The 19,495-nt window shown below is 58.7% G+C and overlaps 4 protein-coding genes across 6 annotated transcripts in view; all 4 read right to left on the bottom strand.

The window, feature by feature from the left end:
- CMKLR1 (chemerin chemokine-like receptor 1) overlaps positions 1-19,495 on the bottom strand; it is a 91,401-nt gene that overhangs the window by 54,841 nt on the left and 17,065 nt on the right. The window lies entirely within an intron of this gene.
- Positions 45-3,771, bottom strand: TMEM119 (transmembrane protein 119). 2 transcript variants are annotated; one of them, XM_050318619.1, is made up of 3 exons: positions 3,107-3,771; positions 1,071-1,466; positions 45-914 (listed from the first exon to the last, which is right to left on the bottom strand). In XM_050318619.1, exons 1-3 carry the CDS (start codon positions 3,274-3,276, stop codon positions 698-700), a joined length of 783 nt encoding a protein of 260 aa, XP_050174576.1. In that variant the 5' UTR covers positions 3,277-3,771; the 3' UTR covers positions 45-697. The 2 variants fall into 2 exon arrangements, with proteins under 2 accessions (XP_050174576.1, XP_050174575.1); XM_050318618.1 differs by having other exon boundaries at positions 45-1,466.
- SELPLG (selectin P ligand) lies at positions 6,363-9,990 on the bottom strand. Its single transcript, XM_050318609.1, has 2 exons — positions 8,723-9,990; positions 6,363-7,930 (listed from the first exon to the last, which is right to left on the bottom strand). The coding sequence occupies exon 2, from the start codon at positions 7,922-7,924 to the stop codon at positions 6,668-6,670; it is 1,257 nt and encodes a 418-aa protein (XP_050174566.1). The 5' UTR covers positions 7,925-7,930; positions 8,723-9,990; the 3' UTR covers positions 6,363-6,667.
- Positions 10,119-19,495, bottom strand: part of CORO1C (coronin 1C) — a 47,654-nt gene continuing 38,277 nt past the window's right edge. For both annotated transcript variants that reach the window (XM_050318598.1, XM_050318599.1), the window contains exons 4-11: positions 17,585-17,714; positions 16,626-16,807; positions 15,921-16,040; positions 14,932-15,036; positions 14,070-14,215; positions 13,418-13,475; positions 13,089-13,334; positions 10,119-12,710 (exon numbers count right to left, since the gene is read on the bottom strand). In XM_050318598.1, coding sequence (XP_050174555.1) covers positions 12,591-12,710; positions 13,089-13,334; positions 13,418-13,475; positions 14,070-14,215; positions 14,932-15,036; positions 15,921-16,040; positions 16,626-16,807; positions 17,585-17,714 — 1,107 coding nt within the window. In that variant the 3' untranslated portion in view covers positions 10,119-12,590. The remainder of the gene's footprint in view (positions 12,711-13,088; positions 13,335-13,417; positions 13,476-14,069; positions 14,216-14,931; positions 15,037-15,920; positions 16,041-16,625; positions 16,808-17,584; positions 17,715-19,495) is intronic.

Raw genomic sequence — 19,495 nt, 5'->3', positions numbered from 1 at the left:
AATGTCCCCTGGTCCCCCACAGCTGCAGAGAAACACGGAAGAGATCTGCAGAGGAAACGTTTATTTCTAGCCAGAGGGGTTAAGGAAATGAGGCAAAAGTCCAGCTGGGCTGTGGGACATGCTTTGGGGTGAAAAAGTGAAAGGATGGGTCTTTGTCCCTAAATCCTCATCCCTCCTCCCCTCGGGTGGCCAAGGGCAGCCCGTCCACCACGTGGCCTCAGTGCCACAGCCATGGGCAAAGCCACCCATGGTCACAGGGAGCCCCTGCCCCCCTACCCAGGGAGGGGACAGCAACAGATCGGCCCTGCTCCCGTCCCTCTTCCCGAAGGGACACAGCTCCCAGCCAGGTGTCCAGCCCAGGATCCTGACCAGGAAAATAACATTTGGGAGGAAGCTGTTGGCACAGGGAGGGCAGAGCCGGAGCTGGGGTGGGAAAAGCCCCTTGGGCAGCAGGAGTGAGGGCTGCCAGCGTTCCAGCCCTGGGGGAAAGCAGTGGCTACCAAAAAACCCCACGGATTTGCCACAGTGTCCCATTGGCACGAGGGTGGGGGGCCTCAGGGGGGCTGGGGAGGGTGAGGGAGCGGGGTCTTCATCGGGGCTTCCTTGAGCCACCACGTACATACGGAGCGTTGATCCATGTCCATCATGTGTCCCAGTCTGGTGGCTCCTGGGGCTCACCCGGGACCACGTCCCTGCCTTAGACTCCGGAGGGGGCTGAGGAGCCATCCTGGGGCGTGTCAGGGGTCTCCTTGCCCCCTGCTCCCGTTGCTCCCACCGCTTCCTCCGCACCTGGATTTTGGGGAGAGGGCTTGGCAGGTTGGTCATCTGCCAACTTCTTGCTTCCTTCCTCTTCCTCTTCTTCCTCCTTCCCGGTGGGATTCTGCTCAGCCTGGGCCCCGTTGGCCAGCGGTGCCCTGGGGGGGGATTTGAGGCTCTGGGCGGCTGCCAGGATGTCCGCCTGGAGCTGCCGGCTGCCGTCCAGCGGCTCCTCCGCGCCCGCCTCGGGGGCCTTGTCGGGCACCTCGCTGAAGGCCCGGGGCCCCCCCACCTTGTCCCGCTCATCCACGTACTTCTGCTTGGGGAAGGACGAGGGGTAGTAGGCGGAGGCCTTGTGCTTCTGGCGCACGATGACGGCGGCGCAGATGATGAAGAGGAGCACGAAGGACAGCGAGCCCACCACCACCACCAGCAGCAGGTACTCCTTGAAGAAGTCCACCAGCCCGTCCAGCACTCCCGGGGCAGAGCTGTTGGTCACGGTGGTTCCCCCCGCGTCCCCCACCGTGGGGCTGATCCGGGGGGTCACGGGGGCGGGTGGTGTGGCCGACGCCTCATCCCCATCCCCGCTGCCCCCCGTGTCCGGCAGCGCCGGGGGGTGCCGGGGGGCTGCCGAGTGTGCCGGGGCCGCCAGCAGCGCCAGCAGCAGCAGCCACATCGCCGACCCCATTCCCGGGATCGCGCACAGGGACCTGTGGGATGCAGAGGGGAGGGTGGAACGTTAACACCCCACAGAGCAAGCCCCCCAAACCCTGCCCCAGGCCAGCCCCCACCCCAAACCCCCAGCACGGGGCACTCCGACACTCGCTATTCCACGTGCCTGAATTTCCTCCTGGAAATCAAAAGGCAGCTCCGGTTTTCTCGCCCTGCCAGAGCGAGGGGCTCCGTTTGTTTGCCGAGGGTGCAGAGAAAGCCCAGCTGGAAGGAGCTGAGTGGGATTGCTCAAGGCTGGGGGGCCGGGGCTGCTGCCAGCGACCGGCTGCAGACAACGGTCATTGGGCTGATTAGAAAATTCCTGAAAAATGGAGGTTTGCAGTGGAAACTTTGACACGGGCAACACTGCAAAGGGGCCGGGCAGCATTTCCCAACCGCCCGTCCCGGACCGTTACACACCATTCCCAGCTAAAAATAGGCTGGGGCAGGATTTCACCCCGGAGCCGCCGCCACAGCCGAGTGGAGCCGGGATGGGACCCCCCAGAGCCTGCACCAGGGGCAGCCCCGAGCTGGGACACAGTGAACGGGGGTCCTGGGGGTCCCGGCTGCCTGAAAGTTCCCAGGGAAGGGGGAAGTCCAGCTACATCTCGCACATGGGGCTGGGTCTGTCCCACGATGTGCTGTAGGACACGGGGTACATGTTTTCCATCCCAAAGGAATGACCCCCCAGGGGGTTTGGGAAAGGGATGTGACCGTCCTCACCACGTCGTGACAAATTCCCGAGGGACATCGGCGCGTGCCACGCCACGTAACACCATGGAGCCATTCCCAGGGCTCTTCCCCTCCACACAGCTCCATGGGAAGGTCTCAGGAACCAGCCCCCCAACTCCATCAACGGGCAATACCTCCCCCCAGCAATTCCCCCAAACCTCAGGCCCCCCAAACCTCAAACCGCCTCCCATTTTCCCCAAACAAACCCAGCCCAGCAGTGCTGCCGGCCGGGAGGGATCCAGCAGTAGGACTTGGCTTCCAGGCCCCTTCCTGGCTGCACAATCTGGTTTCCATTAAACCAGAGCAAACAAACGGCAGCAGAGGCAGGAGGTGGCCCCGGACCCCCGACCCTCCTGGCTCACGCAGGCATCAGTGCTGGGCTCGGAGCAGTAACCAGCACCAGGAGAATGAAGGTTTTTGGGTAGCTGGAATGAGCCCCTTCATCCTCCCCCTTCACTGCAGAGAGGGGCCCCTCGGCAGGGAGAGGGGTCCTGGGACGGGGACGGCATCAATTCCCCGGCAGCAAATGGAGTTGAGGAGCAGCCACAGCCACGGAGGGGCTGAGTGGAGCCCAAAGCAGCCCCAAGAGCAGGGCCTGGCACCGTGGCCACTGCCAGCCCTCCATCCCCATCCCAGCCCACCCTCACCCACAGAATGTTCCTGGCTCCAGTTCTGCTTCCCTCTGCTCCCAAAACCCTCCAGAAATGCAGGATTTTGGTGTTGTCTGGGCACAGCACCCTCTGACTCCTGCCTGGGAACACAGCCATGTGGCCAACACCATCCCGTGTCCCGCCGTGGGGACCATGCCCAGCCCTCACGGCAGCACCCCTGCTCACGGGGCTGCCTGTGTCCCCCTTGGAGCCCCCCCAAAATTGGGGACAGCCCGGCACAGCCGTGGGATCCTCACCTCGCCTGCAGCTGCCGCGTCGGCAGAAGGGAGCCAGGAACGCGGGGTCTGTCCCACACACCTCGAGCCCCTTTCTGCTGCTGCTGGGATGGAGCCTCCTCCTTCTCCCTCTTCTCCTCCTCCTTCTCCTCCTCCTCCTGCGTCGCAGCCCAGGACCAGCTTGTTCTCATTAGGGCCGGGATGGGGAGGGGGTGTGGGAGGCCTGGGAAGGGCAGGCAGCCCCCAGCCCCCTCCCAGACGAAATCCAGCTGGGGCTGGGGGTGTTTCCTGATTTCTTCCCCTGTCAGCGAAAGGCAGGAGCCCTGGTGCTCACCATCACCACTGGAAGAGGCCACTTTTTAGGGTGCAAGTGGGGAAGGGGGTCACACAGAGGAGCTGTGCAAAGGTGGTTTTATCCACGAGGGGGTGGGTAAAGCCCCATATGAGGGTCTGAGGAGGGCAGACAAGGATGTGGGCTCGGTACCCTGGCATTACTGGGGACTGGCAGTGGGGCAAACAGGGCTTGGGACCCCCTGTGTAATTTCAGGAGACCATTTCCTAAACAACCCAGCCTGGAAATGCTCTGACACTGGCATCTCTGCTTTGGGGTGCAGGCAGGAACACAAGCAGGGACACAGGCAGGGGGTCCCTGTGATTCCCCAGACCAACGTGGATGCTCCTCAGCTCCCCAGGATGTGGTTTCCAGTTTGGGGGGCTGGGGGCATCGCCTGGCCCCCTCCCCCCCCCCATCCCCCGGCTCTCTGCCTCCCCCCACCCTGGTCCCTCGGCCCGGGCTGAGGTTGCTCAAGAGGCCACAGCCGCTGCGTGACCTCATCCTGTTGCTATTTTCCTCTGCTCTTCCCTGGGGACCAGCCAGACCCCCCAGAAAGCCCCCGCCAGAGTCCGGGGACTGCGACGCCCTTTGGGGCCGAGGGAGTCTGCCCCCACGTCCCGAGGGAACTGGCGCCGTTTGGGGTCCTGCCGCCGGCGCGGCTCCCGAAATAACGGGTCGGTCCGTCTGTCTGGCTGCAGCCGCGGCTCTGAGCAGCTGCTGGGGCGGCTGTTCCCGGCCTTAAGTGCTCAGTGATGAAATCTTAGAGGAGAAGGGGGAAAGGCGAGGGGGGGGCCGTGGGTGGGGAGGGGGGCGACCCCGTCTGGGAGATGTTCCAGAGGCATCCGGGCTCGTTCCTGCAGCCCAGATGGGGATGGGGCTGAGATTCCCCATCCCGCGAGCCCAGCGATGCCGGCGTTGGGCTGAGTCTCCTTGCTCAGGATCCCCATCCCATTCTACCCTTGGTCACATCTCCCCTCATCCGGGGTCCCCATCTTTCCTTGCCCGTGTTTCCCATCCCTCTTTGTCCCAGGTCTGCATCCCACACCACCCAGGGTCCCCATCCCACCCTGCTCAGGGTCTCTATCGCTCCTTGTCCCGGGTTCCCGTTCCTCCTCGCCCAGTGTCCCCCCCGTCCCTGCCGGGATCCCCTCCCTGGCCGGGCGGTCCCGGTGCCAGCGCCCACGGGCCATTACGATGCCGTTTTTGCCTGCGGCGGGCGCGGGCTCTGCCCCTCGGAGCTGGGCAGGGCCGGGACCGCCCGACCCGCCGTGTAATTTGGGGCCGCTGGAACGCGGGGCCGCGCAGGGCTCGGCTCGGCGGCACCGCCCGCCCGGGGAACCGGCAATTTGAGGGATTCCGGCCCCGCTCTGCTTCTAATTTACCTCCCGGGACTGCGCTTTGCTGTGCCAGCAAAATACCCCGAGGGGACCCATCCTGCGGATCCTGCACGTGGTGTGTGGAGCCCTGTGCCACCCTCCAGCCCGTGTCACCCACAGCCCGGTGCCACCCACTGCCCCGCGCCACCCACCACACGCTGCCCGAGGATCGCTGAGGATCCTGCTGTGACACCGCCGCGGCTTCTCGCGGATTCCTGTGCCGTGAGCTGGGCGGTGGCAGCCCCACAGGACTTCCTGACGATTCCAAATAGGGCGATTCCCGGCTCCTGGCAGCTCCAGCGGTGGAGGAAAGTTTATCCTCTCTGGGCTTCTGCTCCAGAGTGGCTGGTGCAGTGCTGGGAGAGCAGGAGCAACCCCTCCAACCTATGCCCACCCACCTCCTCGGGACATAAGGGCCTCATCCTCACCTGGAGTGGGGGCAGGATGAGCCACTGCGGGGTGGAGATGGATGATGGGAACATTCCTGTGCCTCCTGTGGATGTTCTGCCCGGCAGGGGCCTGGTACCCAGCTCCGTGGGGACACAGTGGGGCAGAGCAGGGTGCCATCACCATGGACAGGGTGTCCCACCTGTCCCACCAGGGGACCAGCCCTGGCCAGTGGCTGCAGGTCCCTCACCCGGCTGACTCACCCACAAACATTTACATTCCCAGCGGGATCGGGGCCGTGCAGCTGCCAGGAGCCAGATGGAAAATATCCCAAGCACAGTGTGAATGTAAACAGGCAGTGGGGCTGGGGTGCAGGTGGGACACTGTGCTGGAAGACCCCCAGATGGACATCCCAGAGGGGCCTTTGAGGAGGCTATGAATGTGGCTATGAGGGGATGTGGTTATGGTGATATAGGGATGGGATGTGGGGATGGGAATGCTGAATCTGTCAGTGCTGGGATGGGGATGGAGGGATGGGAATATTGAGCCTGGCCATGGCAGGAATGGGGATGTGGGGATGGGGATACTGAGCCCAGGTGGAACAGGGATGGGAAGATGGGGACACTGAACCTGGCAGGACAGGGACAATCTTGGGCCACCTCTGCTCCCCTGGGGGCTCCCTCACCACTGGGCACAGTGGGGAGGCCAGTTGGTGGCCCGAGGGGTGACTGACACCTGCACAAGGAGGGAGGTGGGACCTGGGAGCAAACCTGAGCCCCCTGCAGCCCCAGTGGGACCCTCGTTGGCTGCTCATGGCTTTGCTCTCCCCATCCCTGCCATTCCCAGTCTCGGGCAGGCAGGGCCAGAGCCGCTGGACGAGGCCGAGACCCTGCAGTGCTCCAGCAGCGACAGCAGCACCTGACCGGCAGCCACAGCCCCAGCCGTCGCTGCAGCGACCGCAGGCAGGAACACGTTGTGCCGCGAGCGCTCCCGTCCCGTCCCGTCCCTTCCCTTCCCCCCCAGCATTTCCGCCCCGGCCCCGCCGCCTCCACAGCGCCCACGAGCTGAGCCCACCGGGGAGGGGTCCCGGGGGCTGCGATCCCCGAGCCCCCCGGTCTGGCCCCCGCCCGACGGCGGGTGGCTGCGGGTTTCGTTTCTGCTCCCCCGGGGGGCTGCGGGGGGAGGATGGAGAAGCGAAATTTCGGCAGCGGGATGTGGGTAGGCGGCGGGGCGGGAGGGGCTGGGGCTGGCGGGGGCTGTCCCTGCTAGTGAGAGACCACCACGTCCGGGTAACATTTTAATTGGATCAGCCTCGAGTGCTGAGCTCGCCGCGGGGGAAGCACCTCCATCACGCCGGTCCAAGCGAAAACACGAACCCGAGGGGACGGGGGTCCCCTGCCTGTGGCTCGCCTGGGGATCAGGCACACGTCCCTGGCACTGCCGCCGGCCCCCCAGCACTGTGGGATGCAGGACCCATCCCGGGGTTCAGGAGTGCTCCGGCAGGAAGCTGCTGAGAGTCAGGTTGTCCCCGTCGGGCTCGGCGCTGCCGTCGTGCAGCCGCTTGTGCCGCCGGGCGGGGACAGGCCGGGGCCCCGCGGCCGCCTCGGCGTCAGCCAGGAGGGACGAGATACAAACCATCTCGGTGCGGCTGAGCCGGCGGTGCCCCGTCCTCGCCCGCCGCCACAGCAGCGCTCCCAGCACCCCCGTGCTCACCAGGAAGGTGGCGGCCACCAGCCCCAGCAGCAGGATGGCCAGTAGGCACTTGCCCATCACCCCGCTGGGGTCCCAGGGCACCGCGGTGGCCGTCGGTGTCGTGTCCCCAGGGGCCGAACGGGTCGGTGCAGGGGGACCTCCGGCTTTCTTGACTTTCCTGTACCCCGTGGTGGTGGGGCCGAGGGCTGGGAGGGCTGTTGAGGGTGGCCCTGTGGAGGACGTGCTGTCCGTGCCACCAGACACTGTCCCCTCCTTGCCAGGCGGCGTGAACCAGCCGGGGGTGGTGCTGATGCTCCTTTGGGGAGCTGCAGATGTGCCGGGCTCCAGCAGCAGGTCGGGATCAGGGGAATCAGTCTCATCCACGAGATCGGCTGTAGCTGGCACTGTGAGTGCCCGGTTCAGGCTGGCGGTGGTGCTGGATGCTGGTGGTGCAGAGCTCAGCAGCAGATCGGGATCGGGGGAGTCGGTCTCATCCATGGGATCGGCTGTGGTTGACACTGTGAGTGCCCAGAGCAGGCTGGCTTTGGTGCTGGGTGCTGGTGGTGCAGAGCTCAGCAGCAGGTCAGGATCAGGGGAATCGGTCTCGTCCACGGGATTGGCTGTGGTTGGCACTCCAAGCTCCCGGAGCAGGCTGGCGTTGGTGCTGGGTGCTGGTGGTGCAGAGCTCAGCAGCAGGTCGGGATCAGGGGAATCAGTCTCATCCATGGGATCGGCTGTGGTTGGCACTCGGAGCAGGCTGGCATTGGTGCCGGGTGCTGGTGGTGCCACAGAGCCCCCCGCGGGCTGGTCAGTGCTGATCAGCGCGGTGGCAGCGTGGCTGTGCCCCTGTGTGGCTGTGGTGGCACCGGTGTCCTGCCCACCATCGTCCCTCTTCCCGCGGGAGAGGGGCAGCGCCCGCCCCTTCGTCCCCCAGAGCCACCGCCCGCCCCGAGGCTGCCCCGGCCCCGGCTCCAGCCCAGCCCCGCACATTCGTGGGGGGCTCAGCACCAGCACCACCAGCACCACCAGCACAGCCCGGCCCGGCGCCATCGCGACCTGCAGGGGACAGAATGGGCAGGTGACATCGGGGTCCTGCTCCCGCGGGAGGATGCTGAGCCTTGAGCTGCCCCGAGGTGGGATCGCACTCCAGCCAAGGATCCTCCTCCCCTCCTGGAGAGGGGCCCTTGGGTTTGGGGAGCCGGAGGATGTGCCCACCAACTCCTCCTGCCGCTGCCCGCCGTGGGGATCTCAGCCCCGGCGGCTCCGCTCCAGGGGAAAGTTTTGATAAGGAAGTTGAGTGTCTGGAAATGGGAAATTAGCCTTGAGGGAGGCGGCTGCTGCGGGACGGGCAGTTGCGGGATGAGTTTCCACGTGGAAATGAAACCACAGGGATCTCGCCCACGTTTCAACAGACCCGCCACCCCAGGGTGCCCATCCTTCCTCTCTGCCCGCCGGGCTGGCACAGAACTCCAGGGCTGAGGCCACCGTGTGCCTGTGCCTCCGTGATGGAGCAGGAGAGTCAAACCCGCCCCAAACCCACCCCAAAGCCCCCAAAATCCCCCCACCATTTCATGTCCATCATCAGTAGCCCCCTGTGGCATCCCCGGTGGGCAGAGGCCACCGCCGTCCCTGCGGATCCACACCCAACAGCATCCAGACATCCTCACACGGATCAACGCTCCGAGCATCCTCGGGAGGCTTCCACATCCCCGAAGCACCCACCCGCCTCCCCAAAACCCCAGGGACCAGCCCTGAGTGCAGCACCCTCAGGGACCCCGAGCACTCCCTTTGCACCCACAGCATCCCCAGGGCCGAGCCCCAGCCCAGCACCTCCCCAGCGGGGCTCACCTGTGCCGGGGGACACCGCGGGATCCGAAGCTGCAGCGATGATGGGATCCACCGGCGAGGGCCCGGCACGGGGGGCGAGGGCAGCCCTGGCACCGGCACCCGCGGGGCGTCGTGGGCCACCCTCGCCTGCACCTCCCGGGCGGGGAAGGGAAGGAGCGCGGAAGGGCGGCTGCGGTTTCGGAGAGCGGCGGGGGAAGGACGTCACTGAGAGTGGGGCTGCGGGCACCCACCGGGGAGGGCGGCAGGGGGTGGGATGCGCCCCAAAGAGGGGCCTCGCACCCTCGCCGTGTCCCCGGTGCCCGGTGGGAGCCCCCGCCCGGCCCCACCGGCGGCCCAGAGGAGCTGCTGCGTCGGGGCTCGCGTCACCCTGAAAGCAGAAGTGACACAAACCTGGTGCCAGGACTGCCACCCCTCGGGCACCGTGTGGGCACGGCTCGGGAGGGGGTCATGGTGCCCTGAGAAGGGACATGAGGGTAGCCCGACACTGGGAAATGCCTTTGCACAAGAGGAGGAGAGTGAGGGCCTGACGATGCTTTGCAGAGCCCTTCTGCTCAGCACCATGCCCAGGATGCCCTGAGGGGCTCTCAGGCGGCTGCGGGGGCTGTTGGGTGTTGTCCCGGCCTCGTGGCATCGGCACGACAGGAAACCCCCACCCCGAGCGCGGGCACCGGGCGGGAGGCGCGGCCGCAGCCGCAGGAAGGTGCTGCAAGAGAACATCCGCAGGAACGGGCTCGGGGTGTCAACAACCTTCCCCCCGAAACCCCGGGCCGCGGTCACCCCGGCCCTTCTCGGAATCGTCTGCCCATGGGGCTGGGGGAGGGAAGAAAAGGGGTTCAGGTCTGAGGGATGAGCATCCCCTGGGATGGATCCACGGTGCCTCTCCTGGAACATCCCTGCCCTGCTCGGGGTGGGAGTGGTGTCGGGGTGTTCCGGAGGCAGCTGGAGGTGGTTGTGCAACACCCAGGGAAACGCTGCAGCCCCGGAAAGGCTCAAACCTGGGCGGGATGAGTGATGCTCTTTCCAGCCCAGACCCTCTACCATTCCAGGCCTCCAGCCCTGTGGAAGCAGGTTTCAGCTGGGGAAGAGCAGGGCATTCCCTCCCAGGGCTGTTCCTTCAACACATCAGCCCAGTCTCAGCCACACTGAGCCCCCGCCCAGCCTGTCTGTGCCATCACATCCCACATCAAGGCAAACTCTTGGGACCACTCACCGGGAATCACCATGTGTGACCTCAGGGATGGGTCCCTGGGACAAGAGCAGGGGTCCCAATGGACCCCTCAGCCCCAACCCCCTTCTCAGGTGTCCAACATTTCATATCCGGGTTACTGATCAAACCTGGAATGCCAGGGGCAGGCACAGGGCACCGAGAGCCAAAGAAAAAGCAAAGCAGAGGCAGTTTATAATCAATGACTTTTATCTTTTGAAAATGGAAGCAATATTTGGACAGATACTCCGGCGCTCTATAAGAGCGCGTCTCTCTGGACTGGGCTGGTTCTCTCCCGGGATATCACGGCTACAAAAAGCTTCAGGCACTGACTCCGGTTGAGCCTGGCGAGGCATCAGTTCATTTAAATAAAATACAGGCTAAGAACTAAAATCCAGGGCGGCCTCTGGAACCGTCTCCCACACCCCCCACCTCTGGGCATCTCAATCCAGCGGCTCCCCAAACTGATTTCCTTCCCATTTTAGGAACAAACCCGAGGTCCCCAAGCACACAACCCCGAAGTCACACGTACAAATCAACACAGAAATCACCACTTTGGGGGGTAACGACCTTCGGGTTTGGTTTCCAAAAGAAAAATTCATAAAAATACACATCTCAGGCATTTACTGCAATACAGAAACGTCACCAAACAGCCAAAGAACCCGGAGCGGCCGGATTGTGGATCCACGGGCACAGGGCAGGGGATGCCACTTGTCCCTAAAACACAGAAATCCCACTTTTCTGAAGCTTTCATGCTCTGCAATCCTCCCACATCCTCCATCTCCTCCGTCCCGTCCTCGTGCCTCTCCAGCTACGTGACCCGGCCGTTCCCACGGCGCGGTCCCACCTCCACACACACACACATCCCTCCACAACAGGGAATCCTTAACCTGGAAGTTCTGGACATGCAAACACTGGGGAAAATGGAAAAATCGGAGAATTACTAGCTAAACTAATGGAAAAAAAAAAATAAAAATCAATCACTTCAGCCTGGCCGAAGGGACACGTGTCCCGCCGGGATGCTCCGGGCAGGGGATGCGGGGCAGGGGTTCCCACGCACACGTCACACACACACGGAGCTGCCACGGGCACAGAGTCCAGCTGGGAGAGGGATCCAGAGCTCCTGGACACCTGGTGGTCTTTGCCCACCTTTAGATTTCAGATGGGCTGTCACCACTCCCCGGCTGTGCCGGGATGGGTGGCACCGATCCAGCCTGGCACAGCTGGCTGGGGGATCCTGGATCCCATTCCCAGCACAAGGACACGGCCTGGGAGCAGGGAGCCAGCCTGCCCCATCCCTGACAGCCCCCTCACAGGGGAGACCCCACCTGAGCAGAGCTTTGCTGAGTCGAGGCAACCATGGAATTCCAGGAGGAGCTCGCCAGCCCAGAGCGCTCATGGGGTCTCTCCCCAGAGGAACGTGTGAGAAACCAGTTCTCCAAACTGGGATAAAACCACCCTTCCCAGTCCCTTCCACTCAGAAGGGGTGCAGGGAGGCTGGGTTTGGAAGTCACTCATCTGATTCGGGAACAAATCCTTTCCTGCAAAGCTTTCCAGCAATGCGGGGTGGGAGGCAGGAATGATGGAGGAGAAAACAAATTATAAAAAAATAACAACAGAGGCATTTTGTCTGGGGAGAATCATCATGGAAAAGTCACTTTCCTGCTGCTAACACTGCCTTGGAAGCAGAGGAAATTCCAAACATCAGCACCGGTGTGAGAGGCTGACTGGGATTCCAAAAGCTCCTTAAAATCCATGAGCTGAGGAGTGTGGGGAGCAGAACAAGGATTTACAGCAACCACAGAGCTGAGATGGGCACCACAGAATTCCACCTTCTGCTGGAATCCCACAGCTCACCTGAAACTTCTTCCTGGAAAAAACATTCCTGCAGGGAAGTAACTTCTGCCTCCCAATTGAAATAAATCAGCAAGTAAAACACGTGAGTTTGGTCATGGAATCAAACCTTGGGATTATTTTAAAATGGGAACATGGTGCTGGTTTAAAAGTTCTGAAAGAATAAAAAGAAAAAGGATTTTGTGGGATGAATCCCTTCTTTCAGATCTATATATTTATATTTTTCTGTCAGACAACAGGGCTGGGAGCAGGAAGGGCAGCTCATCCCATCTCCCAGGGGTCTCAGCAGGGAAGGGAACCCACCTGATTGTTCCAAATTGAGGATTTATACAAAATAGCTTCAGCTTTGTTCTCTGCACAGTGTAAACACCCACCACACACCCCCTGTCCCTTGGAATGGAAACACAAATACTGCAAAGTGGCAAATAAGAAAAATAAAAAGCGGTTCTTTTTCTATTTTTTGGCAACTTCAAAAAAAAAAAATGGTTAAGAACAATGTGGCATTGGTCCCTAAATCTAGAAAAAGGTATTTGGGCACGACATCAAAAGTCAGAATGGATTTGTTTTTCAAGGATTCATCATAACATCTGGAAAAAAAAAAAACCTGTAAAAGTAGCACTTGTTGTTTTTGACTTGGTTTGACACAGTCACAGAACATCAGGAAACGAAAAAATCTTTCACTAAAAAGCTTGGCTTGGAATCATCGGCTCTCGTTGACGTGGGTTTAGGAGAACAGGAAAGCTCGGGCTGGAATGCTGCAGGCTGCTGCTGGCTGCACTGGGAGCTGGGATGTGCCTGGGCCGGGGCCCCTCAGTCCCCGATCTTTGCCATCTGCTGCTCCAGCTTGGAGATGCGCTCGTCCTGGGAGGAGATCGTGTCCTTGATGGATTTCAGCTCTTTCAAAATCTCGTCCAATTTGGCTTCGTTTTGCTGCAAGGCAAGGCAGGACACGTGTGAGGAGAGCTCTGTAGTTTTCCATGGAAAGGGCTCCTCCCAATGGGATTCTCTGAGGGGTGAGGGTGTAATGCCCTCTCTGGAGCAGCTGGGATGCTCTGACACTGCTCCAGCCGTTCCCTCTGGTCCTGTCCCTGCTCACAGAGAGCAGAGACTGGTGCTGCTCCTTGGAAGGAAGCTTTGGACACACTGCCTGGAACACCATAACCAAGCACCACTTCAACTCCAGGTCACCCAAATCCTCAAATCACACATTCTTGAGCTTTGTTACACCTATTCCCGAAGAACCAGCTGATATTCCTGATATTCCCACCCCAGGCCACCACCCCCGAAAGCTCGCAGGAGATCACTCACGGGGTTTGAGGCATCCGCTGCTTTCTTTGGAGCGTTGATGAGATCACTCTTCTTGTTGGCCGCAGGTTTGTTGTCCAGTATGTTCTTCTTGACCACCTTGAGGTCCCTGTTCTTGCCTGGAATGTACCCGTGCTTCAGGGAGATGAGCAGGGGGTCGGCGTTCTTCCCCTCGAACCACTCCTCGGCCTCCAGAGCCGCTTCCGGGCCGGCCGTGTCCGGGTACAGGTCGTCCTGGAAGAGGTCCGACTGCAAGGCAGAAGAGATGGATTGGTCAGGGGCTCTGGGAGGCACGAGCTGGCTCCAGACCTCGTGCCCAGGGCAGTGCTCACCTTGCGGGGAACCGTCATGATGATGGGCTCACACTTCCTCTCGTGGAGCTTGAAGAACCTGCCACGGGAAGGGAAAGGTGGGACTCAGAGCGAGGACTAAGGAGAAGGTCCACACACACAGCAGTGGGCCAGGGGACAGAGGAGATGGGAAAGGAGTAACCCCACGGAATTGTGGAATTACTGAGGTTGGAAATGCCCTCTAAGATCATCAAGTCCAACTGTTCCCCCAGCACTGCCAAGGCCCCATTAATCCATGTCCCGGAGTGCCACATCTACATGGCTTTTAAATCCCTCCAGTGATAGGGACTCCAGCACTGTCCTGGGCAGCCTGTTCCAATGTCCTGACCACCCTTTTCATGAAGAAAGTTTCTCTAAAACCTCCCCTGGCACAAACTTGAGGCCGTTTCCTCTCATCCCATCACTTGTTACCTGGGAGAAGAGCACATTCCCTCCCAGCAGAGACATGTTCCCTACTAGAGCCACTGCAGTGACAGACCTGAGATGTTTCCTGCCTTTCCCATGTGTCCTGAGCCACAGCTGCCCTCTGCTCACTGCTCCGCTGCTGCCACCACTCCCGAAATTCCCAACCCCAGCTTCCAGCCCCGCTCGCCGTGCAGGGGCTGATCCCAGCTCTGGGCTCAGCTCTGCTTACCTGGCAATCTCACACTTGTTGACGTCGAGGCCCCTCTTTGGCATGAACCCCATCCCCCTCTGCGGCTCTTTGCTGCTGAAGGTGTTGAGGTAGTGAACGTACGGGGACTCATCCGTGATCTCGAAGTAGCGGATGCTGCTGTCACCCTGTGGGGACAAGAGAACAACCTGCAGAGCCTGGGGCAACCACCAGCCTCACCCACAGCCTCCCCTCCCAGGAATGCTGCCACACACAGCTTAAAGCTGTTTTGGTTTTTTTTTTAATCTAAAACTTTAAAGCAGCTCCCTGATGTAACAGTTCCTCAAAGTCCTGCTCAAAACACTCATTAGCTCACCCATCTCATTAGAGAGATGGGATTCCTGAATGTACTTGTATAGGTTTTCCTTTGTTCACTGTGTCTTTGGCTCCTGTTTGTAGGAAGTCCATCAAAAGTGGGAATTTTAGAGCACAAATTGCTTTTAGAAAGGAGCACCTGATCCCAGTTTTCTATTATTTAACGACCAAATATTACAAGGAGTGTTGCCACACGCTCCATCATCCTCAGGCACAAGGAGGGGAACATCTAAAATGTATCTTCCTCCCACACCAACGTAAAATCATCCAGGTCAAGATCAACAAGAGAAGTTTTGGTAACAGTGTGTGACTTGTTAGGCAGCTTTACCTAAGTCAATCCATGTCAAAGAAACATCCAGGTACGCTCCAGACCTTCCCAGGTCCTGCAGAGTGAGGATCAATCCCATTTCAAAGCAGCCTGGTCCCTCTGCAGTGATGATTTTTCGGTTCTACCTCCCCCAACTGAGACACCTGGGGAACATTTTAGAGGCACCATTCCCTCCCCAGAGATTCCCAAGCTTCTCCTTACCTTCCCACACAGGTAAATGATGTTGGTGTCCGGGTCATAGAACGGCAGCAGGACCCCATTGCTGGTGTCCATCTCGTGAAGGGCAATTGGCTCCTCCATGTTTTTCTGGAAATAAAGAATGCCAGGGATGTTAATGAAGGCTGGAAAAGCTCCTGTTAACACAGGATCTGAATTATTAACAGCCCTGTAGCCAGTGAGCTCCCAGTGGTGTCTGCACCACCCGGAAGGATCCGTGCGTTACAACAAGTGCTGGGAATGTTCCCAAGCTGATTCGTTCCCCCAAGGGTGTTTCAATCACAAAATTCAATAAAAGCAGAAGCCAAGAAAATCCACCAAGTCAAGGGAAATATGTGACACAGCCATGTTAGTGCCTTGTGTCAGTGTGATGGGATGGGTGATGGATGAGGGAACAGAAGCTCCTTCCCTGGAGATATTCAAAAGCCACCTGGACACAATCCAGGTGGTCCCTTCCAACCTGAGTCCCTCTGGGATTGTTGTTGTCCTGCTCTGCACATACAACATACAGAGTGAAGTGACCTTCCCACAGCCCCTCTTCTCCCTGTGCATCTTCCCAGGCTCCTCCAACCTGCAGCTCTCGGGTCATCGCTGCTCTCAGAGAGGCCCAAGGGAACTCAGTTCCTTCACCGAGTGACCATCCAGCCCAAATCATGGAACACCTTCCGGCATGGGAGCAGGCAGTACATGGAAGAGGGAATAACCCCAAGCATATAAACTGGGAATTTTGGAAGATGCACTGGCACAGGTTGCCCAGAGAAGCTGTGGCTGCCCCATCCCTGGAAGTGTTCCAGGCCAGGTTGGACGGGGCTTGGAGCCACCTGGGATAGCAGAAGGTGTCCCTGCCCAGGGGTTTGGAACAGGATGAGCTTTAAGGTCCCATCCATCCCAAATCATTCCCTGACTCCGTGACTGCAGGGCTGGGTTAGTAACTCAGCAGAGGTGACGAGGGCAGGAAGGGGACAGGGACATACCGGGTTCCACAGCGCCAGTTGCCGCTCGCTCATGCGGCTGAAGCCGGTGGTGAAGATGTTCCCATCAGCCAGGAAAATGGCTCTCATGGGCCGGGCTCCCTCGTGGGTTTTCTCTTTCTCCTGGAAGAGAGGAGCAGGTCAGTCTCCAGCAATGGACAGGAAAACCCATGGGGTGGTGGATCCTCTCCCAGCTTCACGGAACCACCTCAGGACACACGGCTGCTCCTCGCAGGATGTGATCCAAGGAGCAACATCAAACTATTTTTCCCTGATGCTTGAGGGAAGAAACCCATTGCTAAACCACAGGAGAAGTGGACGTTCCTGGCTCTTCCCAGCTTTGCCCATCAGCCTCTTGCAAAGAGGTTTTCCTTCAACCTTGCAAGCTACAACACACACAGGCTGCTAAACCTCTGCTTCCCAGGCACAGCTCTGGAACTGTAATTATACAAAAGGATTAGACGTGGAATTACACTCCTGCAGGTTTTAAAACTGAGCCCTAAAATCCTAGTTCAAACACTAATCCCAATAAACCCAGACAAATCCTTCAACTCCTGCTATTCCTTCTGTAATTTTTGCCTCCCTTTGAAAAACAAAACTGAATGCGGTGTGAAAATACCGAGCGAGAAGGTTCTTTCTCCCAGTTTTCTTGCAAATTCTCTGCTGGAGTGAAATCCAACTGTTTCTTTAATTATTTTGTGAACTTACAGCAACGATTTCTTGTTTCCTGGGGTCAATAACTCGGACTTTCTTGTCTTTGGAGGCTGTACAGATGAGGCTGCCATTGCGGTTCCAGCTCACGTTGTAAATCATATCCACGTGCATGTCATCCAGGTTGATGAGGGCTTCTCCTGTCCCCACATTCCAGATGATGATGGCATTGTCACAGCCTAAAATGGAAAATAACAGCCACAGTCAGGGCACTGGTGAAAAAAGTCACACCAGGAAAAATGCCAGAGGCAGGGAAAGAGTGATAAACTTGCTGCAGCTCCAAAGGCTTTTGGGGAAACCAAACACCAAACTGAGAGCTCAGAAGGGATTTTTATCAACAGGAATAGACTCAGCTTATCCAGCAGTCCATCTGAAAGGACTGGCTGCTTTCCTTGGGATCCAACCTACAGGTCAGGCTACGGAAGCCTCAGACTGTGCCGATGGATAATGAATTATCCAATTTATTTCCATAATGATGTGACTGACTTTTAGTGGTCAAAAGAATCTCATTCCATGGACTCTACCAGCCAAGGAGACAATTTGGAAAATGCTGACAATGAAAGCTTGTGGGAGGAGCAGCCAGACTCTGGGATACCTTGCAGGGATCAAGGGAAAGAGAAACACTCCAGCCTGTTATAAAAGTGTATGAAAACAGGGATATGGGGAATGCAGATGTAAATAGTTATTGCAAATCAAATAAAGTCTGGAACAACTTTAATACTCCATTTCATTCTTCCAGACAATTCCCTGGTGCTTGTCCCTGTAAAGTGAAGACAAAATAGGCTGAGATAAAGAGGGGGCTGCCAGCCACGTGTCCCAGTGTTTCCAGGCACTGCCAGGAGTCTTGTGATTCACAGGGATCTAAGCAGCTGGGAAGGGAAAAAAGGGAAAGGAATCAACACCTCTTCTCCAAAATTCCTGGAGGGAGATGCCTGTGGCCCCTCCCAAGGCCGTACCTGCGCTGAGCAGCACGTTCCGGGCCGTCGGATGCCAGGCCACAATTCCAACTCTCTTGGAATGGCCTTCCAGCACCACCACTGGCTCTGTCAGGGACAGGGTGAGCCCATTCTCAGGAATCTGCCACACCTGGGAAGGGAAAGGAAAGGAAAGCTGGTTAGCCCAGGCCATCCCCTCTAAAGAGCGTGTGGCTCGTCTGCTTCCTGCATCCCACAGCTGGCGGCCGAGCTGTCACTTCTCCGTATAAACAGGAAGAGGGAATTGTTCCCAATAAATCCTTGGCTGATCCATGTGTAACATCCTTCCCCACTCATGTGCCAGCACCCAATCACCGGCTCCTGATGCTGCAAGTCCCTGTTATCACCATGTCCAGAGACTTGCTCGGCTCCGATCCTGCTGAGGAGGAGTTGGGAAAACCTGCCTTGGAGCCCCAATTCCATGTGAACAAGCTGCTGCCTTTCCAAACTGTGCTTGTCCCTTGGAGGGATGATACTGCAGTGCCTACTTTTTATTCCTTCAGAAACACCAGCAATTAGTTTTCCCATTAGATCCAGGCTGCTTCCAGATCCCATTTAATCAGGGAAGCATGGGCTGGTTGCAGTGGCTGCCTGTTCACTTCTGCCCTGGTTACACAACCCTTCTCTTGCAAACATCCTCAGGGAAGGGCCATCAGGAGGAGGAACAACCCCCCCCAAGAATGCCAGAGCACTGGAATTCCAGCTGTGGAGCCCAAAGGAGGCGGCACCAAAGGTTTAGTCACGAAGGGAGGCGGGTTCTGTATCTGGCAGGGATGGGACACACAAACCCATCACCCTGGGGCACGATCAGCCTGACCAAAACTATTCCTTGCACTTCAGCCCTGGACAATCCTCTTGGAATTGAAGTTGACCTCTGTGTGGAGCACTAACAAATGCAATGGAATTAGACGCCCCTCAGCGAGCAGTTGGAGCTGCTGGAGGCAGGTGGCAGCATTGGAGCGCGTTTGCTCTGCTTCCCATTGTTTGCTTTTCCTGGAGTTGGAGAACAGGGCTCGCCAGACACTGCCCACGGTGCCCAGCAAGCTGTGGGAGCCGGGAGATGCGAGGGAGTGGATTTAGGAAGCGAGGCAGACACACATGCGTGAGGGTGACATGGATTTTTGTGCCAATCCCAGGTTTTCCCTTCTCCCAGCGATGGCTGTGCTGCAATAAAACCCAGCGAGATGCAGATCCTCAGTGGGTCCCAGCTCACCTCTAAATAACCCAAAAATGATTTCGCTTTTCATGGACACAGCTCTTGGTGTTGTCCATCCCAGCACCCTCAGGGTCCCAGGAGGAATGACCATGATGGGAACACCACCTCAGGAGAGGATTCCAATGGGAACACCAACTCAGCAGAGGATTCCTCTGCAAGGGGAGAAAATGGTCACGGCCCCAAGGCTGCCAGAGCTCAAGGAGCGTTTGGACAACACTCCCAGGGACAGGGTGGGATTGTTGGGGTGTCCTGTGCAGGGCCAGAAGTTGGACTCAATCCTTGTGGGTCTGTTCCAGCTCAGGATATTCCATGATTTTATGGAAATCCCTCTCTCCCTTCCTGCCTGATGGAACAGCACTGGTGACAGGCTGACATAAACTGAGCCTTTTCCCAATGTGATTTTAAACTGGGGATGCAAACAGGAGCTGCTCAGCCTGGAGAAGCAGGATGTCACCCTGCTCCCTTCCCATTCCCTCCAGCTCTGCCACTGATTGTGATCCAACCCCTCCGAGGTTCTGAAACACGGCAGGTCCGCGGAGCACAACAAATCCCTGCACCTGCCCCTGACACCTAAAACTGGGTTACAAATGTGTCAGGTTTATGGAAACAGCTTTTTTTCCTGCCAGTCAGGGAGTAACAATGTGACAGCAGCAACAGTTGGGAACATGTTTGCGCTG

The sequence above is a fragment of the Myiozetetes cayanensis genome, unplaced genomic scaffold (assembly GCF_022539395.1).
Source record: "Myiozetetes cayanensis isolate MyiCay16 unplaced genomic scaffold, myiCay2020 scf21, whole genome shotgun sequence".
Lineage (NCBI taxonomy): Eukaryota > Metazoa > Chordata > Aves > Passeriformes > Tyrannidae > Myiozetetes > Myiozetetes cayanensis.
This window is presented reverse-complemented; position numbering and strand designations above follow the sequence as displayed.

Coding starts and splice junctions, on each gene's coding strand:
- SELPLG (XM_050318609.1), bottom strand. CDS start 7,924: ATGGCGCCGGGCCGGGCTGTGCTGGTGGTGCTGGTGGTGCTGGTGCTG.
- TMEM119 (XM_050318618.1), bottom strand. CDS start 3,276: ATGAGAACAAGCTGGTCCTGGGCTGCGACGCAGGAGGAGGAGGAGAAG. Junction 1,467..3,106: donor ACGCGGCAGCTGCAGGCGAG/GTGAGGATCCCA, acceptor TGCATCCCACAG/GTCCCTGTGCGCGATCCCGG.